This window comes from Pungitius pungitius, chromosome 4 (genome assembly GCF_949316345.1).
Source record: "Pungitius pungitius chromosome 4, fPunPun2.1, whole genome shotgun sequence".
Taxonomy (NCBI): domain Eukaryota; kingdom Metazoa; phylum Chordata; class Actinopteri; order Perciformes; family Gasterosteidae; genus Pungitius; species Pungitius pungitius.
The window spans coordinates 7,343,365-7,369,265 of NC_084903.1; the positions used below are offsets into that span (position 1 = coordinate 7,343,365).

General features: G+C 44.3%; 2 protein-coding genes across 6 annotated transcripts in view; one reads left to right on the top strand and one right to left on the bottom strand.

The window, feature by feature from the left end:
* Positions 1-21,020, top strand: part of zgc:165481 (uncharacterized protein LOC100073327 homolog) — a 33,541-nt gene extending 12,521 nt beyond the window's left edge. For 2 of the 3 annotated variants that reach the window (XM_062561693.1, XM_062561692.1), the window contains exon 3: positions 17,778-21,020. In XM_062561693.1, the coding sequence (XP_062417677.1) occupies positions 17,778-18,517 (740 nt within the window). In that variant the 3' untranslated portion in view covers positions 18,518-21,020. The remainder of the gene's footprint in view (positions 1-17,777) is intronic. The other variant, XM_037483839.2, reaches the window with a different exon arrangement.
* cep89 (centrosomal protein 89) overlaps positions 1-25,901 on the bottom strand; it is a 49,327-nt gene that overhangs the window by 12,462 nt on the left and 10,964 nt on the right. For all 3 annotated transcript variants that reach the window (XR_009956015.1, XM_037483428.2, XM_062561691.1), the window contains exons 15-16: positions 25,099-25,240; positions 23,008-23,097 (exon numbers count right to left, since the gene is read on the bottom strand). Coding sequence is in view for 2 of the 3 variants with exons in the window: in XM_037483428.2 (XP_037339325.1) it covers positions 23,008-23,097; positions 25,099-25,240 (232 nt within the window). In the remaining variant the exon portion in view is untranslated. The remainder of the gene's footprint in view (positions 1-23,007; positions 23,098-25,098; positions 25,241-25,901) is intronic.

Below are 25,901 nucleotides of genomic sequence, written 5' to 3' on the forward strand. Positions count from 1 at the left end.
ACAGGATCACATACAAACAGTCCTCACGGTGCTTATTAAAACAAGGAGTGAGATTGTTTGTCTCCCCTTAACAACTGTACTCCTGTGCTGTGTGTAAACTACTTGTTAAATGCTCTTTGGAATTGCTTGAAGATTTCCCATTATTCGCCTCAAGGACTTTGGAGCATTAATGTTTCACAATTCGTATGAATCAGTCTAGAGTTGAGGTTTAGAATAAATAGATCATTGTATGTGGCAGACAGTTTGGTCAATTCCACACATTGGTATGAATGTTTTGCATTGTTTTAGAAAGAGTGTTTTCTCTCAAAGACATGATGCAAAGCATGAAAGAAAAATACATAATTTCCCGGGACGGATTTGAGAGCTAAGAGCAGGTGAGTTTTTTTCTGGGTAAAAGGAACTTGGGACTTCTCTCTATCCCCATAGTTGAATGACTGTTTGTTTCTTCCACATGGCTAGAAAGTGTTGCAGAAATGGGATGGCACCTCTTTAGTTAAAAAAAAGATCACTTTAAATCAAACAAAAAGGAAATATAATCCATACAGAAGAAAATCAGATCATCCTCCGCAGATTCATGAAGAATAATTAACACTTTACATCAGAGTCCACACAATGGTGGAATTAACCACGAAAATACATACAATGTAGCTTTCCACCTTATCCCGTCAACACATACAGACGGCAGAACATAAACACACCGTGGCAGAGTGACATGGTTAGTGTGGAAGGATGGACATAGAGGAAACAAAAATTCGAAAATGCTTACTGTTAAAGGAATGTATGAAAGATTTTTGTACTCTGATAGTACTATCATCTGCACCGTAGATTATTGGTGTTATTTTGTGACCAAGGGACACAGTAAATCTACTACGGATGTGTCTTGACATTGATTGGGCACATGTGAATAACACATACGGGCGTTGACCTTTCCCCAGAGCATATGATTTATAACACTATCATTTCAGACGGTACCTGTCTCACCCGTTAAATCATCTGTGACAGGCTCAGATATAGAACCTCACTATCTCTTGGAGATGAAAGATGCCATATTTCCCCAAAAGCTCTTCAGCCATTAGGCAGGATGTTTTTTATCACAGACACATAATAACTGCTTTCTTTGTATTCCTCTTTTTAAAACAAGCTCCCTATGACACTGACTACTACCAGTAGCAATACTGGTTTCTGTATTGTTCGCCGAAAGCTTTCAGTGCTTTTCTTTTAGCAATGAAGAATTAGTAGCTTCAAGCAATATATTCAGAGCATCATCAGACCAGCAGTTGAAAACCTTTTGCTCAACCGTCTTGGGTACGCCTGCACAAGTGGTTAAGTTTGAGTAAAGATACAGATTCTTTGGTTCAAATAAGAACGATTGTTAAGTGGAACAAAGATATTGGATGCATCATTTTTTGTTAAGGGTCAATGTTTACATTGGATAGTGACAGAGGTCTGCTGGGTGAATGTCCTGTGTATGTTTGACCCATCCATCGACCCTGACCCCTCCCTTTGTGGACTTATAGACTTATAATAAAAAGAGACAGTAGAAATATTTTCTTTTCTTTTTTGCCCAGTACAAACAGTTAAAAATCCCTTAATTTAATCATTAAGTGATTACGCTTACAGGTTGTAAAATTCCTTAATAAACAAATCGTCTCTCGGTTACGTATGTAACCTTCGTTCCCTGAAGGGAACGAGACGCTGCGTAAAGACGCTGTGGGAACGCCCCTGCGTGACCGCGTCATGAAGCACGTGTAAAATCTAACCAATGGCGAGCTGGTACGTCATAGGCGAGGACGCCGGACCAGGGCGCTATAAAGGGACCCGAAGGGCAGGACGATTCATCTCTGAAAGGCCGAATCGAGTGCCACGGAGTATGGCAGAACGTTTACGCAGCGTCTCATTCCCTTCAGGGAACGAAGGTTACATATGTAACAGAGAGACGTTCCCTCTCAGGGAACTCGAGCTGCGTAAAGACGCTGTGGGAACCCTATACCCACTCACCATATGAGCAAGTGACCGTGGTGTGAAGTTTTAAAAACGCACACTCAGACGAGCACCTGTGCTCCAGTTGTAGTTAAGTTAAGGCCAAGGTGGTAAAACCTCACAGGCAGAAAACACAGGTGTGTCGTCTAAGTCACTGCCCGTAATAAAACGGGTGCAAGGGGGGACACATTGGACAATACCGCTCAGCCATTACTAGGTGGAAAAACTTCACACGCACTAGATGTGCTTCATGACGCGGTCACGCAGGGGCGTTCCCATAGCGTCTTTACGCAGCTCGAGTTCCCTGAGAGGGAACCAGAGTTATTTCTTAATGCATAATGGAAGGGAACGAGACGCTGCGTAAAGACGCTGTGGGAACGCCCCTGCGTGACCGCGTCATGAAGCACGTGTAAAATCTAACCAATGGCGAGCTGGTACGTCATAGGCGAGGACGCCGGACCAGGGCGCTATAAAGGGACCCGAAGGGCAGGACGATTCATCTCTGAAAGGCCGAATCGAGTGCCACGGAGTATGGCAGAACGTTTACGCAGCGTCTCATTCCCTTCAGGGAACGAAGGTTACATATGTAACAGAGAGACGTTCCCTCTCAGGGAACTCGAGCTGCGTAAAGACGCTGTGGGAACCCTATACCCACTCACCATATGAGCAAGTGACCGTGGTGTGAAGTTTTAAAAACGCACACTCAGACGAGCACCTGTGCTCCAGTTGTAGTTAAGTTAAGGCCAAGGTGGTAAAACCTCACGAACGTGTGGGGAGAGGACCAGCCTGCCGCCATGCAAACGTCGTGTAGCGATATTCTTCCCGACAACAGGGCTTTAGAAGCCGCCATACCCCTAGTAGAATGGGCCCGGACAGCCAAGGTGTGGGCGCAAACGCTCCTGCAGGAACTCTGAACCGACTGGGCAGTTAACTGGTTCCAGCTGTCGTTGCCCATACCAAGTGGCAGAGCAACTTCCATCTACCGGCGTACGCCTTCCTCACGGCGGGGGCTCTGCAGTGGCGGATGGTCTCCACGACTTCGGTCGCTTCGAGGGCCACGCCGACTGTTTCCATAGCTTGAGGCGAGGGTAAAAAATGGACCCCGACGCCTGAGACAGCAGGTCCACCCCGATGGGGGTCTCCAACGGTGGGCCTGCGAGGGGCGACAAAAGGTCCGCGAACCATCTAGGGCCGGCCAGAGCGGGGCTACAAGCAGTAGGCCACCGTCCTGACGGACCTTCACCAGAATCGCCCGCGAGCAGAGCAACCGGGGAAAGGGCGTACAGACATGACCTCGGCCATACCTGCACTGCATCTCCATCACACATCCTGCCCCGGGGCAGGATGCGCGAGGGAGAAACACAGAGGACAGTGAGTGGTCTCTCTGAAGGCAAACAGGTCTACCTCGGTAAGACCGTCTTTCCACAGGAAGAGCCAGAGCCCGCAGGCAACGGCAAGTGACCTTGATCAGACGGCGCCGGTTTCCCCTCGGGGAGAACCCCTTGGCCCTGGGCCCGGTCTCAAGTGTAACGGGCCGCAAAGGATCACGTAGGATGCTGCTGCCAGGAGACCTAACAGTCTCCAAAACTTTTTCACAGTGAGTGGCTGGCCTAGCTTGTCCTTCTTGACTGCGGAGGGGATCGAAACTACTCAAGCGGGAGACGGATGTGCCCGCATTGTGGTCGAATCCCAAACAACGCCCAGGAAGGTGGTCCTATGCACGCTTTTCCTGGCATTGAGTCTCAGCCCCCAGACGGTTGATGTGGGCAAGCACAACACCTCTATGTTGCGCTAGAATCAACCGTCGTCTATGTAGTTCAAAATGCGGATGCCCTGGAGACGCAATGGTGCGTCCACACATTTGGTACGGGGTGAGAGGGCTAGGCCGAACGGAAGAGCCCAATATTGGTAAGCTTTCTCGACAAAAGCGAACCTCAGGAACTCTCTGTCTGGAGGGAGAACTCGTTCCGAGGCTCCCATCCGCAGCAGGGTCTGTACTTCTCGCTCCGAAGTCCGCGCCTGCTGAGGGTCTACCAAAGTGGGTAGTACCCCGCGAAATCGAGGGGGCCGCCACCTGAACTGGGTGGCGTAGCCTCCGTTGGTTGTGCGCAGGGCTAGCTGAGCGTGCTCCACGCCTAGGCAGAAAACACAGGTGTGTCGTCTAAGTCACTGCCCGTAATAAAACGGGTGCAAGGGGGGACACATTGGACAATACCGCTCAGCCATTACTAGGTGGAAAAACTTCACACGCACTAGATGTGCTTCATGACGCGGTCACGCAGGGGCGTTCCCATAGCGTCTTTACGCAGCTCGAGTTCCCTGAGAGGGAACCAGAGTTATTTCTTAATGCATAATGGTGAGCAGCGTGCAGTGTTTAAGGTTTGCTCAATGGCCCCATCGATACGGAAGAAGTCATTTAAAACCCAGCAGTGAAACATTTTGGCCATTCATGAGCCACTTTCACAGGAATGAATGGGACCTCACCCTCAAAAGCTGTATCCAGTCCTCTTCATACATACTCTTTGTGCAATGTCACCTGACTTCCTTAAAGGCAGCTCTGCTGCAGAGAATGAGCACAGTCTGAAAATGGTGTCGCGAGTAATGTCTCTGATTGATTAGGCATCTGAACCACCTCTTATTGAATGATATATTGCCACTGTGGAGCGCAGGCTGGTGTGTGTATGTGATTCCATGACTTGTGGGGTTATAAATTATGATCAGCAGAAAACACAGCAAGGCGGGAGTTATTGTTTGGTTCACATTTGAATAAAAAATAAATCCAAAACGCACCAACACCACAAACATTTTGGAGAGGTTCGCAAACCCAACTCAAAGCTTTGATATAATACAAATGGGTAAATGATACCAAAACACCGCCCCGCACTGCATATGTCATAAGCCACCACCATGCTACAGTCTGACGTACCTTGTGGGCAGCAGCTGTGACAGGCTATTTTCCATTTTCTCATATGATGAATCAAACATAACCCCAAGTGTTGACCAATGGGGTGTAGCTAGAATTTAAATTGTTGGTGCAATAAATTGTCTAAATGTTTAACGCTCAATGGTTCAATGGCTAATTAAATTGTTCTATGTCTGTACGTTGCAACAAGATCTAACGCTAACATGCGTTCTAAATGTTTCTTTCAAACCCATCTGGTTGTATTCCCACCATATGACGGACACCACACCCAGCCGGTTCAGAGCTTCGGCCTTGAATGGCTCTGTCCCCAACCAGAATGCGAATTCACCGTTGTACACTGTAATGAATGGAATTTGTATTTTCTGTTGGAGAACTTCAACCTGGAAAGCCCCTAAAGCTTTCCCTGAATCTCCAATAAGGGTGGAGGGTTGGGGGGGGGGGCAGCGCGGCAACAGCATGGGCCCAGCTGAAGCAGTGACATTTAGCCCTCATAACAAGTTGAGCTGAGCAAAGCCAAACCAATACACTCCCCTCCCCTCCCCCCCCCCCGCCCGCTGCAGCCCACAGGCTGGCTGACCTTCTCCACACGGTAAAATATTTATGGCATGAAAAGTATTTTTGATACTACAATTTACAGGGCGATTGTAGTTGTATAGAAATATGTTTTTCATTTTGTTTTATACTTTTCTTTGTAACAGTTGTTTATCCTCTGGAGCTTACCTAGGCACAAATCAGTACACACACACACACACACAGACCTGAGAACTGCTCAGTAGTGTTTTTTCAGTAGGGACTGAGATTTGATATCAGTCTGGAAGAAGCTATTGTTCCTGTTTTTTTTTTCTTGTAGGTGCATTAGCTTTCCATGTGCAGGTTTTTTTGCTCCCCTGTGCATCCGAGCCCCGACTTTCAAACTCATTGAAAGAACATTTCAGTCAGTCGACTCGCGTTTCATGGATTTTTATGTGAGAATAGATTATCATGTATATGGCATCCAGACTCCAACCTGACAATAGTAACTTCCCAGAGCCCGCCGATGGATGCTGATGGAGTGTTTGATGCATTGCACGTTGCAGTGACTTGTACCACGCCGTTTTCTGCTTCAACCTTCTCCCAGGCTGCACTCTATTTACTAAAATGACCAGTCCTCCAGTTTCTTTAGGAAATGCAATCTCCAGTTGATCCTTTGGGTCCAACCACCTGTTTGAAACCCACAATGCATCAGCGCCGCCATATGTCCTGCCTCACGCTGAAAAACAATCTCTGCTGCAGCTAAAAACTGCTGCTACAGTAATAGTCTGAATGCAAAGTAAATCTAGTGCCTATAATAAAGCATACTGTATATGCAGTCTCCCTTTATCTGTCAACATGCCATCATTCCAATTAACACCACACAACCTAACAACCACAATGTACCCTATAATAAAATTCATCAACACCCAAATCAAAATATTCAATCTCCCTACGGCAATGCCTCCATTCTCTCCGCTACAAAGCATCATGGCAGGAGTAAACAAACTGACCTTTTCTGCTGAAATTGGCTGCCTTGTGTCATTAGGTGATGAAGCAGTTCAATAGGCCAGAAAGAGATCTACATGAGACTGTAGTCTACACCCGATCTTACTGGGTCTAATAAACGTGGGAAAATGGATGGGTGCATAGTGAGAGAAAAAATAAATGTCAATCTCATTTCCTCTGCATGGTTCTGCAGGGCTCTGCTCAACTTGACTGGTTCGCTGGTGTGGGAGTTTCACTTGGGCAAAGCTTGTGGATAGTCACTGGGGATTTTGGGTTCCATCTCAGTCAACATTCCAAACAATCTGATCCTGAACTAGTTGGAGTAAAAACAATGCAGTGTAATTGGTCACCGGTTGGTGGGAGAATCATCACGAGCAACATGAGACATTGTGCCCTGTTTTAAGATAGATTTATACTTTATTCATCACTTTATTGTGTGTATCAGCAGCAGGTTAGATAGTAAATGTATGTAACGAATTGAGAATGCACAATATATACACAATACAATGAAATAACAGAGCAGAACATATTAAATTACATTTAAGTATATTAAAGCCAATTTAGCGTCACTATACATTTTATAGTTAAAAACAGGGCACCATGCAAACTCAGCTGAGAGTCCTGCGTACAATGAGGTGGTGCCATTAACAATGCGACTCTAAACGGAACAAAGGGACAAAGGCAACTCGTACCAAACGTGATTTTGGCCCAGCCGAACCATGCAGTGGAAAAGAGGCGATAGTCTCAGCTGGCTGTTTACTGGACAGATTCCAGTGGTAGAGAATGCAAGTCCAACAGAAAAGTACTGTGGTTGGTTGGCTCCCATTGGCTAACCAGTGACTAATACTACAATTATAGTGTGCATCCTGAGACCAACAGGAAAAAGCTGTGTGTTTCTGTGCAGCTCCAACATGTGAATATGTAAATCTGTGAAGCAGGTAGCTCAGTAATCTTCTCAGTAAAGGGTAGAAGAAACAACGTTTCTCCTGCCGAAACTACTGCTGTATGGCATTAAATGCCTTAACGTCATGGAAGATCCGATTTGCCACCTCCCACAACACTCTGCTGTCATGCCCTTTTGGTTAAAAATCGCTGACCTTTGCTGAGAAGTGAAGCTCTCGTAGCAAGGGACAGTCCACCGGAGTGAAGACGTTGGCTCGCAATGGAAAAAGATAACTATAGCGTGGGGGCGGTGTCATGACGGAAGATAAGTGAGCATCACTGTTTCCCGGGATTTTCAAGTTTCAGAGCATGAGGACGTTGTAGCAGCATTTCTGCACACACACACGCGCACACACACACACACACAAATGCACCTCACTTAGTGACTGGGAGAAACCACAGGTGTGAGACACAAAAGTACCAATGTTACAGTCATTGTCTCAATGAGCAGGATTAGCAAAGCAAAATGCAAAACATGTGTGCAGTTCAGGGGCGAGACTTTGATACTTTGATTCTAAATATGTTGTTGAGGTGTAGCTCAATATAAGCTTAAAGTAATCATCAAGAAGTTAAGGTAGAAGCATAATTTTGTCTTCGTCTGTGTATTTTTGCAGATTAAAAAGTCGTTTTGTTCCACTTTCTATGTGTAAGGGTTCCAATACAAGCATTTTCATGTTTGCAGGTAAAAGGAATTACTGCAAAACCATACCAAAGCGCAAATACAAGCTAAATATATGCATGGCAAAAGAAATACAATTCTCACACAATTCTCACAATGATGAGATCCTGAACGCAGTGCAGCACTGCTCGGTGGATCGCAAGTCGGCCAATTCAATCAATCTCATCTTCAAAGAATGGCTTTGAAAACCCCAACTGATTTACTTTTAAGAATTTTGTTATCTTTTTTTGGATCAATTCACTTCAGTGTTTTTACTCATATCCTGTTATTAATATCTCACTGGAAGGTGAGAACAACCGTATTGTTGATGCAGCAGACTCTGTTCCATTAGTGATCCCTTGTCTCCCTTTCACACTCTTGTGTGCCTTAGTTTTGTGGCAAGTAGCTGAGAGCTGAGCCACAACCCTAGACGAACAGTAATTGCTGCTTGTGACAAAATACACTTCAACAGAACATTGTGAGCGTCAGATGCATCAATTTAGGTCCACATCACTTGTCCTTGTAACAGCTGAGGACCGGTGACAAAGGTGTGATTATCTGTCTAAATGAAAGCGGCTCCAAAGTGTGCAGAATGCAAAGTAGAGAGGTTACAATTGAACCTCATTTTTCACCGTTAAGACGATGACACTTCAATGTATAAATCAGGTGTCTCTGCACTAGTATCATTGCAGCTGAAGTGAATCAAACTTACAAATCTACTTTTGGGAATTTCAAGAAAAAAAAGACATTTTTATTTATTTATTTATTTTAAATGAAGGAGCTCTGCCAAATAGCTGCGTTCACACCTATTTGTTGTGACCAAAGACGAAAGATCCGCCAACGCCAGCATAAACATACTCCTCTGGATCAATCGTGTGATTGAGAGGAGCCTTTGAACCAAGCAGATATTCCAACAGCAAAGGTCAAAGCTCTCATCAACAACCCACGCTGAAAGGTGTAAACATATGGGTTGAGGAGGATATCTGTCCAAATTACCAGCCACACACACACAAACACACGCGCGCACAAATGTGCAGCCACCTAGAAGCTTAGACATGCTGAGTGCAATAGGGCCTTCTTGGTGTTCTCTGTGTTGTTTTGTAACTCTGCAGATTTCTGCTGACATTTGCCATAAATGCAGTGTACACAGTGTTTCTTCCCTTGATATTTCCCTTGCCAAGACCCACGCTGAATATTGACTGTTGTGTAATTGTGGCTGTAAAAAGGTGCCGATGAGACGGAGCGCCATGTTGTACTACACTTCTGCACCCAGCTCTGGCTTAGCTTTCATCTTGGTGATCAAACACTTTGCCGTTATGCGGGAAAATATGTTGATCAAAGCACTTTTTCCCTCTACAAATATCGACTTGTTGTTGATCGTGGTACGTGGCATAAGTCAAGGTGGTACATATTGATTTCCTCATGGCTAAAGTCTCCTCTGGTTCAGCTTCCTAAGAGAGTTGGCTTCAAAACAGCACGAATGGAGCTGGTAGGGATTCAAAAGGCAGAGGTTCATAATGTTCCAACCAACAAGCCCTATGACAAAATGCAATGTTCATTATTTTGCCCCAATTTCCAGGAAAGCATTATTTGGCAGTGCTCATTGAAACAGTGAACAAATCGCTTTTACCATGTGACAATGCTACGATTAAGCTTTAGGGGAAGATTGGATTCGGGTGGGAAAAAAAACCCGGTATTCATGTTCCAGGAAATATGGTGGTTTGGTTTTTGAGGCTGCTGGACCTCTGCCATCCACATTGGTGAGGCGAGGTGACCAGAAAACAGTAGACAGTGTATAACATGTGATAGCGTGGTGATTTGTCGTTTTGGGGCACTTGCCGAAACAACTGATGCTGCAGTTCTTCTCTAAATGCACGTCTTGTTGTTCTTACTGCATGTGTGTAATCAGCGTTTCATTTCATGTGGAAACAAATAATTAGTACTAGCTGCCGTGCCACCACAGAGAGGGAGACGGACATAACAACTGGTCCAGCAGATGCTCAATTGGGATTTAGAGGGTAGTTGCAACGAGGATGCCCAATTGGTGGCTAAGAACTATTTTCTGACTGCACAACGGACAGTGTTGTGCCTGAACGCGTTCATTGATAATTTCAATGAGTTTTATGAAGTTACTGACAAGGTCGTTGAGGGTGGGAGGAATCTGACCTTTCTTTGCAAACATTTGCACCTTAATGATAACTGTCGTGTTTTTATTCCTTATTTAAAAAAGACCATTCAAGCAGCATGTGTTTGAGAATGTACTGTAGGGGTGAACGCTGCAGCTGCTGCTAGTGTGGAGTGAATGGACAGCAACATTAAAGCAACAAAGGGGAAATGCTGTCCACTCAATGCTAATGTAAACCCTGGTTGGATAAGGATTCAAAATTGGATATGAAGATTAAATCTGATGCATAGCTTCAGTGTTAAAACTGATAAAATAATTGCTGTCTGTGGTTTTGGGGTGTGGCAATAATTTTGAAAAATAGTAGCTTGCAGCAACATATGGAAAAAAAAGAACTGAACTAGTTGAAACTGTGAACTTAGTTCAAATATTTAAGTTTGAACTATGAACTGAATGAGTTCATTTCTAAATTTGTGAACTGAACTTTGAACTAGTTCATGTAGAAAGTGAACTTTCCCAACACTGACAACGGATATATTATCATTCACAATGGTATAATCAGCTGAGGTAGGAACACACTGTGTTTATTCACTGTGTCCCAGGTTAGGCAGAGACAAATGAGATGTAGCTTCAATCTATTTTCCGCAGCTGCTTTCAGTCTGTGTGAAATTTTGAACGCTAGGGTGCTGAATTCCGCCTCCACTCCCAGGCCCATACGATATGTAAACATTTCTTTCCTCCTTCAAGACCACAGACAAGTTCCTATGGATCGCTACCTGCGGATTAAGGTGAAGGGGTCTAACCCTGAAAATAGTTTCATCTTCAGCCTAGGCTCACTTCTCCAGAGTAAGAGGAGCTATAATTACTCCGGAAATCGATAAGACAATTTCTAGTTTTGAAGCGACAGGACTCCATCAATGGTTCAATGTCAAATATCAGCTTCAGGTGACCTCCTCCTTTGCTGTTCCTTCTCCAGTCTACACTGAAGCGCCATAACCACCTTCAAAACAATGCTTCACCTTTTGAACAAAGCGTATTTACAGTGGAGACCAACTATATCATAATAATAATAATAATAATTGATTTTATTTGTAATGCACTTTACATTTGAAACAAATCCCAAAGTGCTACAGTTACGGTCATAAAAGAAAGGAAAAGAAATAAATTCATAAAAACACTATCACTTAGTCAATCGATCAATTAACCCGTCCGCCACACAGCAACGGATCATCAGTCACAGCACTTGTACTCAGACCTACACAACGAAAGAGGAAGCTGGTTGGCCTGTATTTCTTCCCTCTCAATGTGGAGTTGGTAACACAACAAGTGGAGGGTTTGTATGTCAACCAAAAACACAACTGACACTCCAGTGGTCGCCAGCTGCTGCTCCCGATTGCCAGTGAGCAGTAATCCTAAAGAATCCCTTCAGAGAACTGTGAACAGCCTCACAGATGCAATGTGTGTGTGTGTGTGTGTGTGTGTGTGTGTGTGTGTGTGTGTGTGTGTGTGTTTCCAGCAGGAAACACAGCTGTAATTTAGTTTTTTCTTCTCCATGGGGCTTTGGGATTGATTCCTCATGGGTATGATACAGAATGTATTCACCGTCCAAGGCAGAGCTAAAAACAATTTCAAGGTTGACAAGCAGACGATCCTACAATATAAAAAGAATATAAAATCCTGGTAGTTTTCTGACCCAGTGGAAATCTATGTAGAGTACGCTACGATGCAAATATTCAACTCAAAGCACAGCCCCTGCGGACAAAAGCAAAAGACCATAAAATATAAAGCTAAAAACTATAAAGCCAAATGGTTGCAGCGATAAAACCAAAATCTTTATCTGTTATATTTCTGGGAACGGTGCAGTGGTAATGCATATTCAGTGAAGTGCCATTTAAATATAGCAAAGCACCAATAAATTAAGCACAAAAGTAAAACAATAAGCTGAATCAGTCAATGTTTGAAAATGTTCCAAATGTATAAAAGAAGATTCTTTCTGGATAAGGAAATGTAAATGTATGTTCGTATTGCAAATGATGATATCACCTTTATGGTTAAGTTCATGTGTGAAGATGCGTGACAAACAAATCTGTCATCAGCCTTTTTAACCCAACAGACTGCTGACTGAAATATTAAACAGTCAGCAAGTCACAGAGAGGCATGCTGGGAAACTACAAGTGCAACACCCACCTATTCAATCTATATTTAATGGTCATGAATGAATGGATTCCTGGCTTTTCTTTATATAGCATGTGCTCAATGGGAGGGGGACTTTCTAATGACGAAGTAAAGTAAGGTATGAGGTAACTGAAGTTGTAGCTCACGAAAGCACTCTCGTCTTTTTGTTTGTAGTCAAGACTGTGCCAATGCCCTTCCCCTTCCTCTTATCACAGATGATCAATTAGTAAACAAATACTTGCCAAACAAAGGAATTATTCAAAGCAGGAATCAAACATCCATTATTCAAATCACACATGTATCAGAAATTAAAACAAAAATGATTGCTCTAACAATGTGTAAACAACAATATAAGGTTTCAAAATTGTATAATATTGTTCTTACGTAAAAAAAAAAAAAAAGATAAGTGATGTTCTAACTGGGTAGAAAGGAGGATTGGTATCGTTTTTAAAAATCATAAATTGAATAGACTGTGTAGAACACTGAGGCTTTGGGATTGATTCCTAGTGGTGGAGCGGAGAGTGCCTCTCATTCTTATCCACATTTTCCAAGTTGACCAGGGGATTTTTATTATGGATTTGAAAATCACGGATTTGCCACTTAAGCATCCCGTCCCTTTTGTGTGATCCCAACTATTCCACAGCCTTCAGGGAATGATAAGAAATCCACAGGGTGGTTTACAGAACAACAGATGAGCACATGGCTCGGATGTATTTAGAAATATAAGCAATATATAGCATATATATATATATAAATATAAGCAATATAATATATATAAAGTGTAGGTGGAAATTAATCTACTCTGAATGTCAACGGAATGTTTGATTGGAGTACGTACGGCTTCTGGGAGACGGTTCAGGTTTTAAGCTTGAGAATCATAACTCTGCTGGCTAACTGTGTTGTTTTAGACTAATGACAGATGAGTTGCTTTTGTGCTCTGGTCACGTCACATGGCTCTCCCATCAGGCCGTGTAAGGGTACATGTAGGATACCGTAAGACGGAATGGGTCTTTGGTTTGTAAGATTCATGTCAGGGTTCATCTTAAATCTACGTATCATGGTGGGGCATTTCAAGCCAAAATAAACAATTGTGTTAAATGTGCCTATTTCGGTGTTTATGTACCAGGGTTATCATCATCAAAGTAATGGGAAGTAAGTTATTAACATAGTATCATCTTACCACCGTATCCTGGAGGTACCACGATAATTACTACTCATAAGATTACCACCATGGCCACAGTGAACCCCATCAACACATTACTTTCATTCCAGTCACAGCAACAGGCCTCACGTTATGTCACCAGCAAACATTTAGCAGCACATCAGCAGGTGAACGCTGCACAAAAACATGAAGTTCAATTATTGAAACTACTTGTTGCCCGAAGGTTACGTTTACTAATTAAAATCCTGACAACACGTGGTCCCATCTCTTCAGTTTCACACTCAAAGGCTTCAAAAGATGTGAAAATTAATCCAGCTAATTAAAAATAAAGAACAAATCATTCATTCGTAAGCATTGTAGGTGTTGTACTTTCATTGTGTGAAGACGTTGAAATCTTAAAAATGTTTTCATGTACTTGAAGATGACAGCGATCTCATTAATGCCACAGTAAAGGTCTGTGGAGGAGGAGTGCAGAGGGTGGGGTCTCCTTAACCCCATTCCTATTCATGCTAGGTGTCTATGGATCTATGCTTGCAGCTATTTAACCTTTTAATTATGACTGACAAAGTGCTCCGTTTCTCCATGGAGGAAGCTGGATTTCCCTCTCAGGGAACTCAAGCTGCGTAAAGACGCTGTGGGAACGCCCCTGCGTGAGCTGCTCGTCATAGGCGGGGACGCCGGACCAGGGCGCTATAAAGGGACCCGAAGGGAAAATGTGTCCCCCCTTGCACCCGTTTTATTACGGGCCGTGACTCAGACGACACGCCTGTGTTGTCTGCCTAGGCGTGGAGCACGCTCAGCTGGCCTTTGGGGGGCTAACTGTGCAGATTGTGTGTGGCAATCCCGTCTTCCCGTCGAGCTCTCTTCACTGAGGAGCGTTTACAACCCGCGTGCGCCTTTGTATTCGTCAGTGGCGGAGGCTAAGCGACATGGCTATGCTAGCATGCCGGCCGGGGATGCGGCCCTGGCTCGGCGGCAGTGCAGGCGGCTTCCTGCCTGCATACGATGGTGCTACCTCGTAAGAGCCCGTCGACGCCAGGTCCGCGGGGCTAGTGGCGGCTAGGGTGTCACTGCATTTTTTCAGTGCTCCCTTCTCCCCGGTACTCTCCGGGAGTCGGTCCGTTGTCCCCGCCGCCGCTTCGGGGCACGACCGGGTCCAGCGAGCGCGAGCCTGAGGGCCGTTCGCCCCCTCCGGGGAGGGTTCCGGCGCTACGACACTAGCGCTTCCCTGCCAGTACGCTGTTACTGGGCACTGTGTCTGAAGACCCGAGACGTCCAGAGACCCCGAGGGGCCGGTGCCCCAGAGAGACTTATTGGGAGAGTGGCGAGCCCGCCCCAATGTATCTCAATGGGTCCTGCGCACAATCGACGGAGGCTACGCCACCCAGTTCAGGTGGCGGCCCCCTCGATTTCGCGGGGTACTACCCACAGCAGGCAGGCGCAGACATCGGAGGGATGGGAGCCTCGGAACGAGTTCTCCCTCCAGACCGAGAGTTGGGCTACTACAGCCGCTACTTCACCGTTCCAAAGGAGGATGGGGGTTGGCGTCCGAAAGGGAGAAGAGATACTAGATCTCCACCGTTGAACCGCGCTGTTGCGGAGTTGAGCTTCAAGATGCTCACTCTCAAACAGATCGCGGCACAGATCAGGTCCGAGGACTGGTTTGTCACGGTAGTTCTCCAGGACGCTTATTTTCCATCCTCCAATGACAGGAAGTTCCTGAGGTTCGCTTTTGGGGAGAAAGCTTACCAATATTGGGCTCTTCGGCCTAGCCCTCTCACCCCGTACCAACATAGAGGTGTTGTGCTTGCCCACATCAACCGTCTGGTGGCTGAGACTCAATGTCAGGAAAAGCGTGCTGTCTCCGGTGCATAAGACCACCTTCATGAGCGTTGTTTGGGATTCGACCACGATGCGGGCACATCCGTCTCCCGCTCGAGTAGTTTCGATCCTCTCCGCAGTCAAGCAGGACAATCTAGGCCAGCCACTCACTGTGAAACAGTTTTGGAGCCGGTCTCTTGACCGAAGTCGTGGAGACCATCCGCCACTCCAGAGCCCCCGCCACAAGGAAGGCGTACACCGGTAGATGAAAGCTGCTCTGCCACTTGGTATGGGCAACGACAGCTGGACTCAGTTAACTGCCCAGTCGGTTAGGTACTGGAGTTCCTGCAGGAGAGTTTGCCACAGGTTTATTCCCGTCCACCATCAAAGTATAGGTGACGGCCCTGTCGGCAGCCCATACCCCACTAGATGGGCGTTCTCTGGGGAGACACCCGCTGGCATCCCGCTTCCTTCGTGGCACCCTGAGGCTAAGGCCAGCGGCCAGCACTAGAGTCCCGTGGGACTTGGCCATCGTACTAGAGGGTCTCTCCGGTGGCCCCATCGTGCTTGGAATTTGCACCCGGTATGGTGAAGGCGTTCTTCTCCCTTCCCCTGGCTACATTCCTACGGTCCCATCCGCTACGGTCGGGCCTATTGTGCTGCAGGCTTTCTGTCCTCTCCCGTCCTGAGAAAAGAAAAACGTCGGACCAGACAAAGCTTAACCTCCTCTGCCCATTCAGAGCCCTAGACCTGTACGTCCGCAGGACCTCCCTGTGTAGGCTCTCCGAACAGCTGTTCGTGTGTTTCGGGCCTCCCAAACACTGGCGGCCCGGTAACTAAGCAGAGGATGAGCAAGTGGGTGGTTTAGGCCATCACACTTGCTTATCGCTCGTCTGAGTGTGCGTTTTTAAAACTTCACACCACGGTCACTTGCTCATATGGTGAGTGGGTATAGGGTTCCCACAGCGTCTTTACGCAGCTCGAGTTCCCTGAGAGGGAACGTCTCTCGGTTATGTATGTAACCTTCGTTCCCCGAACGCTGCGTAAACGTTCTGCCATACTCCCGGCCTGCCCGTGGCACTCGATTCGGCCTTTCAGAGATGAATGGTCCTGCCCTTCGGGTCCCTTTATAGCGCCCTGGTCCGGCGTCCCCGCCTATGACGTACCAGCTCGCCATTGGTTAGATTTTACACGTGCTTCATGCCGCGGGGGCAGGGGCGTTCCCACAGCGTCTTTACGCAGCGTCTCGTTCCCTTCAGGGAACGAAGGTTACATACGTAACCGTGAGACGTTCTTTTGTGTCAGCCATTAATTATGCAACTCAGGAGTGCCATGCTTGAATCTGTAGTATTTGATCAATAATAATGCCTCGATGGGGTGACATCAGTGCACTAACCTCAGGAAAATAAATGGGCCAAAGAGTTGTATTCTTTTTTTTTAACTCAACAATTTCCACAGATAGTCTGGGTTGTTTTCTTGCAATAGTTCTGTAATAATGGATGTATTTACAAACAATGAGCAATAGGTTTTTAATAAAGACATTTAATTGCGTATCCTAGACGATCAAATAAACAACAGATAAGAGGCTTGAGATCTGCAACAGCTTTGTATTTAACACAAAATCAGGAGACAGGAAATTTTGCTATTCCTCCCAACTCTCCCCAAAGATCAATAGCAGTCCATGTCACAAAGAGCTGTGGGTTCACACCCTGATCCAACTCCCAAACCATAAATCATTCATCACCAGCACGTACACAGAACACCAGCAGCCAGAGAATCGGGTCAACACTGACCTTTCCCTCAAACATCTACTAGTTCCAATGCAAGTTAAAGTTAAACTTAAAGTCACATTAAATCAGAATCACAACCAGAATCAAAATGGGCTTTAATGGCCACGTATGCTTATGCATGCATCCATTTTACTCTGGTTTGCACTTTGTTCTCCGCAAACATTCAAATAAACAAGAAAAATAAAAACATGTCCAGAATGAGGCTTCTCTCATCTTCAGTCTGTGGAAGAGCCGGCTCACGTCCTCTTTGCAGCTCTTCAGTGCTGGTGGGGGGCGATTGGGAGAGATGAGAAGGAGGCAGAAGGAGGCAGAAAGAGGCAGGGGGCCTGGGTGATTGTTTGATGATGGCGGGACAGTGGGGGGGGGGGGAGCGGGCTAATCAAACCTGCGCAGTAGAAAACATTCAGGTCGTCAGCCAGTTGGGGGTTCTCCACACTGTGTATGTGTGTGTGTGTGCTTTAGGGCTCCTGTTCTTTGTGAAACTCTTCCTCCCTGACGAGGGGACAAGGAGTTCTGCAGTGAGCCCGTGCTTGTTTTTAGTCTGCGCTCACAAAACCTCCTGTATTAGGTCATAGTCTGATCCAGGTGTGTAGCAGCAGCCTCAGAGTGCAAATACTGCACTGCATTCAACACTCTCTTTCTTCTCACTGTATCTCTGTCTTGACACTTCTCTTGCCTTCCCGTAGAACATGACTCGAAGATGAGCGGCGCTCAGGCTGAAGAGAAGGACTCTCCTCCACCCGAGGAGCTGGAGTGTAAAATCTGCTATCAACGCTACAATGCCCACAACCGCAGGCCTAAGGTCCTGGACTGCCTGCACCGGGTCTGCGTCCGCTGCCTCATCAAGATCCTGGACATCGCCGACGGGACGGACTTCATCTCCTGCCCCTTCTGCAGACACCAGACTGAGGTCTCAGAGTACGAGGTGTCAGCCCTCCCCGACGACGCCATCATAATGTCCCGTCTGGCGATGCGGGACAAATCCTGGAGCTCCGACAAGAACAGGGAGGTGCTCCTGACTCCAACGAGTTTCTCCTCCTCGAGCCCATCCCGCGACTCCTCCAACTGCCTGGTCATCACCATAATGGAAGTGCAGGGGGAGGCGCAGCGCTCCCCGAGCAGAAACGGAAGCTCCGACGTCTTCGCCGAGCAGAGCCTGGACTCTGTGTCGATGGGCTCCAACGGGCTGGCGGAACAGGACGCCCTGTCCAAGTTCTGCAATCACGTGCCACGCATTCTGGTCTGGCTGCTGGGCTTCTTATACTTTGGCTCGCTGCCTCTAGGAATCTACCTGCTGGTGATCCAGAGAGTGACACTGGGCATTGCTTGCGTTAGCTTGGTGCCGTCGAGTCTGACAGTTTGCCTGGTGTACGGGTTCTGCCAGTGCCTGTGCCAGGGCATGTGTGACTGTTACTCACGGGGATGACTGGACGGGACAAAGGCAGCTGCACTGAACAGGAATTTTGATGTGCTTTTACCCGTCGGTACCTATGATGCCAACAGTTGACTAACTCATAATGGGCCAGTGCAGGGACCTTGAGTATTGGCCCACTGCAACTCAGAGCCCACAGGATGCGTTGGTTTGAGCAGGGGGGGGGGCTATGCCTATATTTCTGGAAGATATTTCTACCCCTAACATTTGTTGTGTGCCGTGTGTATGACTTACTGTGTCAAATGGTTTGAGAGCAGACCTTTCATGACGACAGCACAGAGTCCTTGGCCCTCATTTTTTTAAGACTGACTATTCAAGTCCGCCACAGAAACCAGTAACGTAAGATGAGTATTAACTTTGTACTCCTAGGATGCTCTTCAGTTGATTAACAAACGCATTTAAGCATTCCTGGATGATTGGGAGTATCCGGATGACAAAAGAGGAGGGAGATCTAAGTTGTATCCGACTTTGGACACCACTTGAAAAAAGCTGATTACTTCTTTTTACAGTGAGTGTTCCTCAGGTCCCTAAGCCAGCACTGATAACACATGTTACCAAAATATCTCTCCTCCGTGCAAGTTGAACAAAAGATGGGTTTTATGGGTTGAATCCTTGTTGAAACTCGATTCATCCAAACGTCCCACAGTTCATGAAACTGCGTAAGTAGAGCTTCTCCGATTTCAGCGTTTTGTTAAACAATCACAGGAAATGGCTTGTATGTTTGAAATGTTTCTATGTGATGCGTCAAGGACTGAATACTAATAGCAACCATAGCGATTGTGAATAGCATAATATTTGACCTAATCAACCCTCACGGCGAGCTTTGGCGGCTATGGTCTACATGCGGTGAGGTTGTGAGCTTTGCTTTTCTTAATGTGCCCTGCTCCTCTTTCTCCCCCTGCATTATTACATTGACTGGATTTAGCACATCTGAGGCAGAGACCAGACTCATATCTCAGGTTTTTTGATAAGCAACAACCCTCCTGTTCAGTTCCTTGTCGTCTTGATTTAGTCTGCTGAAGCTTTGCGGGGAATGAAAAGTAGTTGAGACCAAAACGTACATTTCAGTGTGATAGAATCTTTGGAGACATCTTGAGTTGCTGCAGTCGTACCCAAAAACAGGTGGAATTTAAGGAGAAATGAAGAAAAAAGGTTATGGCTCTAAATGAAATGTTTCATTATGTTTCATTATGTGGGACATGGTTTTCATGGGCATGGCGGTTTAGAACTTGATGGCATTCTCACTACCTGGAGCAATTATGCACAAGTGATTTTAACTTGTAGGAGTCAACCATTTCTGTGTAATGTTGATAACTGAGGACCCAGGGCTTAAGATTGAAATAACAAACTTCAGATAATTATGTTTCTCATGAAAAAAGGAAATGTAGGATTTTGGAGAAAAAAAAGTGTTTTTTGTGCTAAACCATTGCTCTAAAACGTGTGGTTAGTCCTGTTCATTCTCTCATGTGGGGCTCTACATTCACTCCGTGCTTTCTGTCACTGTCTCTGGAACCACTCCCTCTGTGTTTGCCTGTGTTTCTCCTTTGATTGACAGCAGCAACTCTCAGACTAGTGCTACACTTCTGGTTTCAGAAGCTACTAGACAATAAAATAAATGGAGAATTATTTTCTATATGTTGCTTGTGTGCTTTTGTCTGCCGGCTGACTCACTTCACAAGAGTCAACACTGCTGTCGTCAAAGGTCAATCTTGCAAAGTGTGTCTCATCCCCTCAACGAGGCAGGATGCGGTTTGTCGATGCCGATTTTTGTTACACTTCAAACAAACAAAATCCCACAGGTGGTGGCTTATTTGGGAAAAAACAGGGCATTTTAATCTCTAATCCACTGGATGTGTAATGTCTCTTGGTCCTTTTGTTTATTTTCTCTTAATATTCTTTAAACCTTCACAATAGTGGTGAGATCTGGCTCTACAAGATTACTTTTATAGTGCACCAAAAGAATAAAAACAAAACAATTTATTTCACATATAATGATGGTAACCGAGCATGATAGTATTTCTAACTCAAAAGAGATCAATCAGCCTCTTATCTATCATTTAGGTTGAGTTGAGAGATAATAAAGCAACAAAGTGCTAAATCTGGTCAGAGACAAGGACAATAGGGAGTAAAAGGAAAAAAGGAAACAAAATCGAAAGAGAGATGAGAGACAGTGACGGCTGTTAGAACAAGATTTCCTTTTCTGCTGGAGTTGGCAGAGCAGTAAGACGGAGTCCTCGTCAGTGGAGCGTTTGGCCTGCTGGTAACATCTGACATCAACAGGACTCTGCCTTCATCTTTCTGAGCTGAGTGGCAGGTTACACTTCAAGGAAAGACCTCACCTAACTCTTCTGTTTGCATATAGACCCTTTCTTTCTTCAAATTACACGATGTGTGCAGTTGAAGCAAATGAGTATTTAAAAAAAAATCTGGTTTTCAGGCTGTAAAAATAATAACCTTTTCTAACAAACTCTAGCCAACACAATTAAATAAAGTGTGTGTGAGGGGGGGGGGGGGACTGTAAGAATCCTTCATTTTCCAGGGCCAAAGGTCACAACCCCTTGACAAAAGACATACAAATATCGATGCAATCCTGTGATTAAACGTGGTTGATGTTATGTGTAGAGAGTTTTGATTGGGAAGAAAAGTCCCATTGCCAGAATCAATGAATGTTTAAACTATTTCAGGTGTTTCTTTCAGCTTTTTTTTCTTTTTAGCACATACTAAACACAAGATTCTTATTTTTTTAACTCATAAGGTGACAGCATGTACCTAAACCACCATCGATGGCCCCTAAAAAGAATGCTGCTGGCATTTGGAAGCATTTCAGGGTTTGGTATAAAAAGTGAGAACCAGAACCTTTGAAATTAACATTTGTGAAAATGTGCCACCATCAGGTGGACTATTATTGTAATTTATTTATGTGAGGTCATCAAATATGATGGAAGATGCTGCACCAACGCAAAATCATTTGTTTTAAACAATATACATAAAATTGACTGTTTCATTTTATTACAGTGCCCGAGTAGCCACAATGCACTTAGCTTTATTTCAAGCCTTCTATGGCACCCGTGTTTGCAGGACAACAAAGATTCCTTAAGGTTAAAAAAAAATGTTTGTTTTTTTCCAAATATCTAGGGGAGAATGAACCGGTCTGAAGTCCAACCCCAACAGTCTCACAAAATCATGTAGGAAACACTGAAGGAAATATTAAAGGAATTTCTTCTACACATCTAACATGTACAGCTCTTCTCTTTCAATGGTCTAATTACAGCCAATAGACATCACATTCAAACCCACAAACACATCTCTTTCTCTTTAGATTGTTGCTATAGAGACACAAATAAAACTGTCAGACCCACTGAGATGTTTATCCCTCATGTGGCAAGAATGAAAACAGATGCTGACAGCTGGAGCACAAAGCACTGACCCTAGAGCAAGGCACTAATGCTGCCGGAGTAATGCCATGGTCTCATTCGCAATGACAAACAAAACAATAATGACAGGCTGTACCAATTGGGATTGCAGCACAACTGTCATCACAGCAGTAAGAGTGAAACTCAGATGGTAGTTAAGCAGATGTAGAAAAGGTTGCTATGGTGATTTGATGGAATAGTCATAATGTTTTTTTTATCCTTCTGGAAAGGAATGGAACCCATGCAATTTTGGTCCTAGAATGTATAAGGAAAAAAATAATTTTCTTTCTTCCTGTTCACGATTGGTCATGACGACCATAGAAATTACAGCCTCCTGTACCAAAAAGACAATGGTACAATAGCAAACATTGGAAATTAATCCTTTTTGAAATCATAAATTATAGGGTGATATTTAACGGACAAAAAACATTTTTGCATTATAGCTACGGCAGATCTGAACAAAGGGGCTATGGGGAAAAAGTAGAACATTTAAATTAAAAATCAGGTAATCCAATAATTAATTAATGGATCGCAATTCCAGCATCCAATCCGGAGCCTCTCTGTCTGAGACTAACACAAGACGGAGTAAAACCAGTTCCAAGACGAGACTGGGACCTTGAGAGCGTTCTCAAGTACTTGGTATCAGCTGCAGACATTAGAAAGTAATGAGGAGCAGCGGTAACTTAAGCGAGCAAGCAGCACAGCTGCCAGCAGAAGCAGTGAAACAGAGATATTGTCATTGGTCCTTTTACATTTCACATACTGGCTGTGCGCCGCTAATGCTACACTATTAAAGATGAATAAATATTAAAGTTAAATAAATGAAGAGCTAGAAAGTCAATGAGCTCGGCTTGAGCGGGCGCTCCTCAATTTATGCATTTTGAGAGGATTATCAGGTGTACTCGAGCCAGCTGATCAATAAGAAATAGATTGGAGTGTTATCTCAGACAAAATGGACTTAAGATAAAACAAGTTACGTCAGACTATCCCGCCTGACAATGCAGCAGGGTACTTTTTGGCCATAGGTTAGTGGCAACAACTCAGTGGTGTTTGAATGGAAAAGAGACTTACTTTGACTTCTTCCTGTAGTTTTCCAAATCGTATCGTGCCATTCAGGATTCTATTGACGAATCCCTGCTTATCTTGCTGAAGAACCGATGTCTGGGGAGGAGGAGAAGAAAGACAGGGGTTACTGATCTAAGGGGGGGGAGGTGGAACACACCAAAGAAAGTAAGGATTACGAGAGAGATGATACAGGAAATGAAGGAGAGATGGATGGAACTGTTGCCTAATAACAGTAGTCCCATGTTAGTAAAAACACTGAGACAAAATATCTATTTTTAGTTTAATATAATTATCAAAGGTTGTACAGTAGGCGTGCAAAAAATAAAAAGGATATGAATGAAAATTACTCAAATCTGTCAGCCTACAAAATGCAATTGTAGCCAAACGGTCCCAATGTAACCTTTCTCTGCCTCTAAAGATCAGTACGTTTTATTTTATAGTAATTAAGAAGAAAGTGTTGTACTGCTCAAAATGTATCATTTTCATTTTGGTGGATTTTAGTAGATCTACTCACTTATCGAAGTTTTATCGAACATCTATGGAGTAATCTTGAGGGTCACATGAAGACTAAATGAAACTAAAAGATGATCCAGTCTTTTTAAAATCTGTTCCTAGAAACACCTCTGACATGTTCTTGCCCCCATGCAGCAAATAACCGAAAACATTTCAATGTGCGCATACAAACGTGTTCTCGTCCAGACGCATTTCTAAAATGTGTTTAGTCTGACCTCCCACGCATGATGATCTCTGACTCTTTCTCTAAAAGGCCAGTCCCTGGACTTTTTAACGTTTACCAGAAAACTTTCAGAAGTCTTTCACACACTTAGCCAACAGAGTTATTTTTGTTGGATTAGCATTATTTGTTTTGGTTTGACGTTACTTGACATTGTGACCTTTTTGTAATCAAGGTCAAGGATAAGTGGTTAAGAAAAGACACAGGGTGTCATTTCTTCTGGCTGTTCCACTGAAGCTCTGGACGCTGCACCAAGCTCCACTAAATGGTCATCAATTACACCCGAGATGAAAGACTCCTTGCACCAAAACCAAAGGTTCTCGATATCTGCCCTTTGGCTTTTCTGCCTCTGCTGAAAACATACTGCACAGCTGCTCCAAAACTTCTCACTGGCCTATATGGAGCAACACAGCTTAGTTGTTATTTTACTATATGTGAATATAGAATACTGCAACACATACTGAAAGTCTTCTATACCTATAATAACATAATTTGGTATAAAATAGTAGAGCAGAATATAGAATGGGATATAACGCATTAAGAGAAATCCCACAGTTATCATTATGTTCTATATCCCACACTACATAGTGCTAACCTTTTTCATTACATTATGTAAGGTATTATATTCATAATTAATACAGACAAACCCTAAGTATCATTACTTATTCATTTTACATACTATTCTGGAGCACACAGTTAATGATATCATATCACTCTTGCATAATATATTTTGCTGACTTAGCATCCTCATACCACTATGTAATTTCCCCTGAGACAGTACTGCCCTGCTGCACATATGTTTAAGTACAACACTAGGTACTGTATGTGCATGACTTGCCTTGCAATTTTGAGTTAAATGCTCTTGATTAGCTTAGTTTTTTTAAATCAATGTTGTTTTCTTTTGTCATCTGTACTGAATATCTTTTTGTTGATTTTCTTTAAAGCAATAATAGGGCAGTTATAATAGTTGTACTAAACAGTTTTGGTAGGAAAGATAAGATTGGCGTGTCGGTGCGTCTGTAGATGGGTTATGAGGCTGCATACCTGCATGTAAGCAAAACATGAATATGGTCTAACAGTATTAGCATTAGTATTGACCAAGCGAACACCAGATACCAAAATCCTGATGCATTTCAAGCCTCCATTACAACTGTATGCTCATGAGTGTCTGAATTATCATGTGTAACACCCAAGTCCAATGTGTAGCCCATTGTTTCGGGCATAAAGGTGTCTGGGATATCACTTGCACCTCTATGGTACATACATATTCCCACCAGAGTGTCAGTAGTGCTGCTACTCCATGTGATTCATGTGTACCACGTGACATACAAATGCTGTCATCTCTACAATAGCATTGGAACTACCATTTGCAATAGTTGGTCCCTCTGCAGGGAAATATGGCCGGCCACAGAAAGGACAGCTCCCATGTAATGCCGGGTCTTTTCCTCTTTCAACATGCACTCTTCCTTCTGTCTCTTCAAGGCACTCATCCTCCTTTCAGCTTTCCTGCATGATGAAGAGACAAAAGAGAAGAGCATAATGTTTAATAGATAAAGATAGACAAGAGCATAAAGGAAATAGATTGGAGAGAGAAAAGCAATGAGACAGAAAGGAAAATGAGTATGGTAAAAATAGGAGGACTAATAAGGTGGAGAAGGGAAGAGATTTCAAACAGAATGTACGAGAGTGGCTCGGAGGTTAAGGGAGGGATAGAACAGTTGGAGAAGGAAAAGAGAGAGCTAACTGGATGCTGTCTTGAGATCCTGCTGACATGATGCGAGCAGGCTGAGGATCCTGTTGGCTAATCAAACACCTCCTGACAATCTTCACACTTCCGAATGAGAAAGTCCACCGTAATCTCAGATCACGTCCCCGGGGAGTACAGGAAGACGGCAGACCAGAACACATACATTAAAACAGCTCTAATCCCCAGAAAATCCTAAAATACATTATATACTGAAAATAGCCTGGTCTAGATTATGGTAGGATGTGAAATACTGTTGAAAAGTTACTCTGGTAACTTCATTTTGTGTCTGAGTGTTAAATAACTATCTTGCACTCAGATATTGTATTGATTATTCTTTTTGGATGGAAATAACATTTTTTTAGAACATGGCAAAAAATGGGCTCTGATCATTCTTCTATTTATCACAGTGCTGACCTTTCC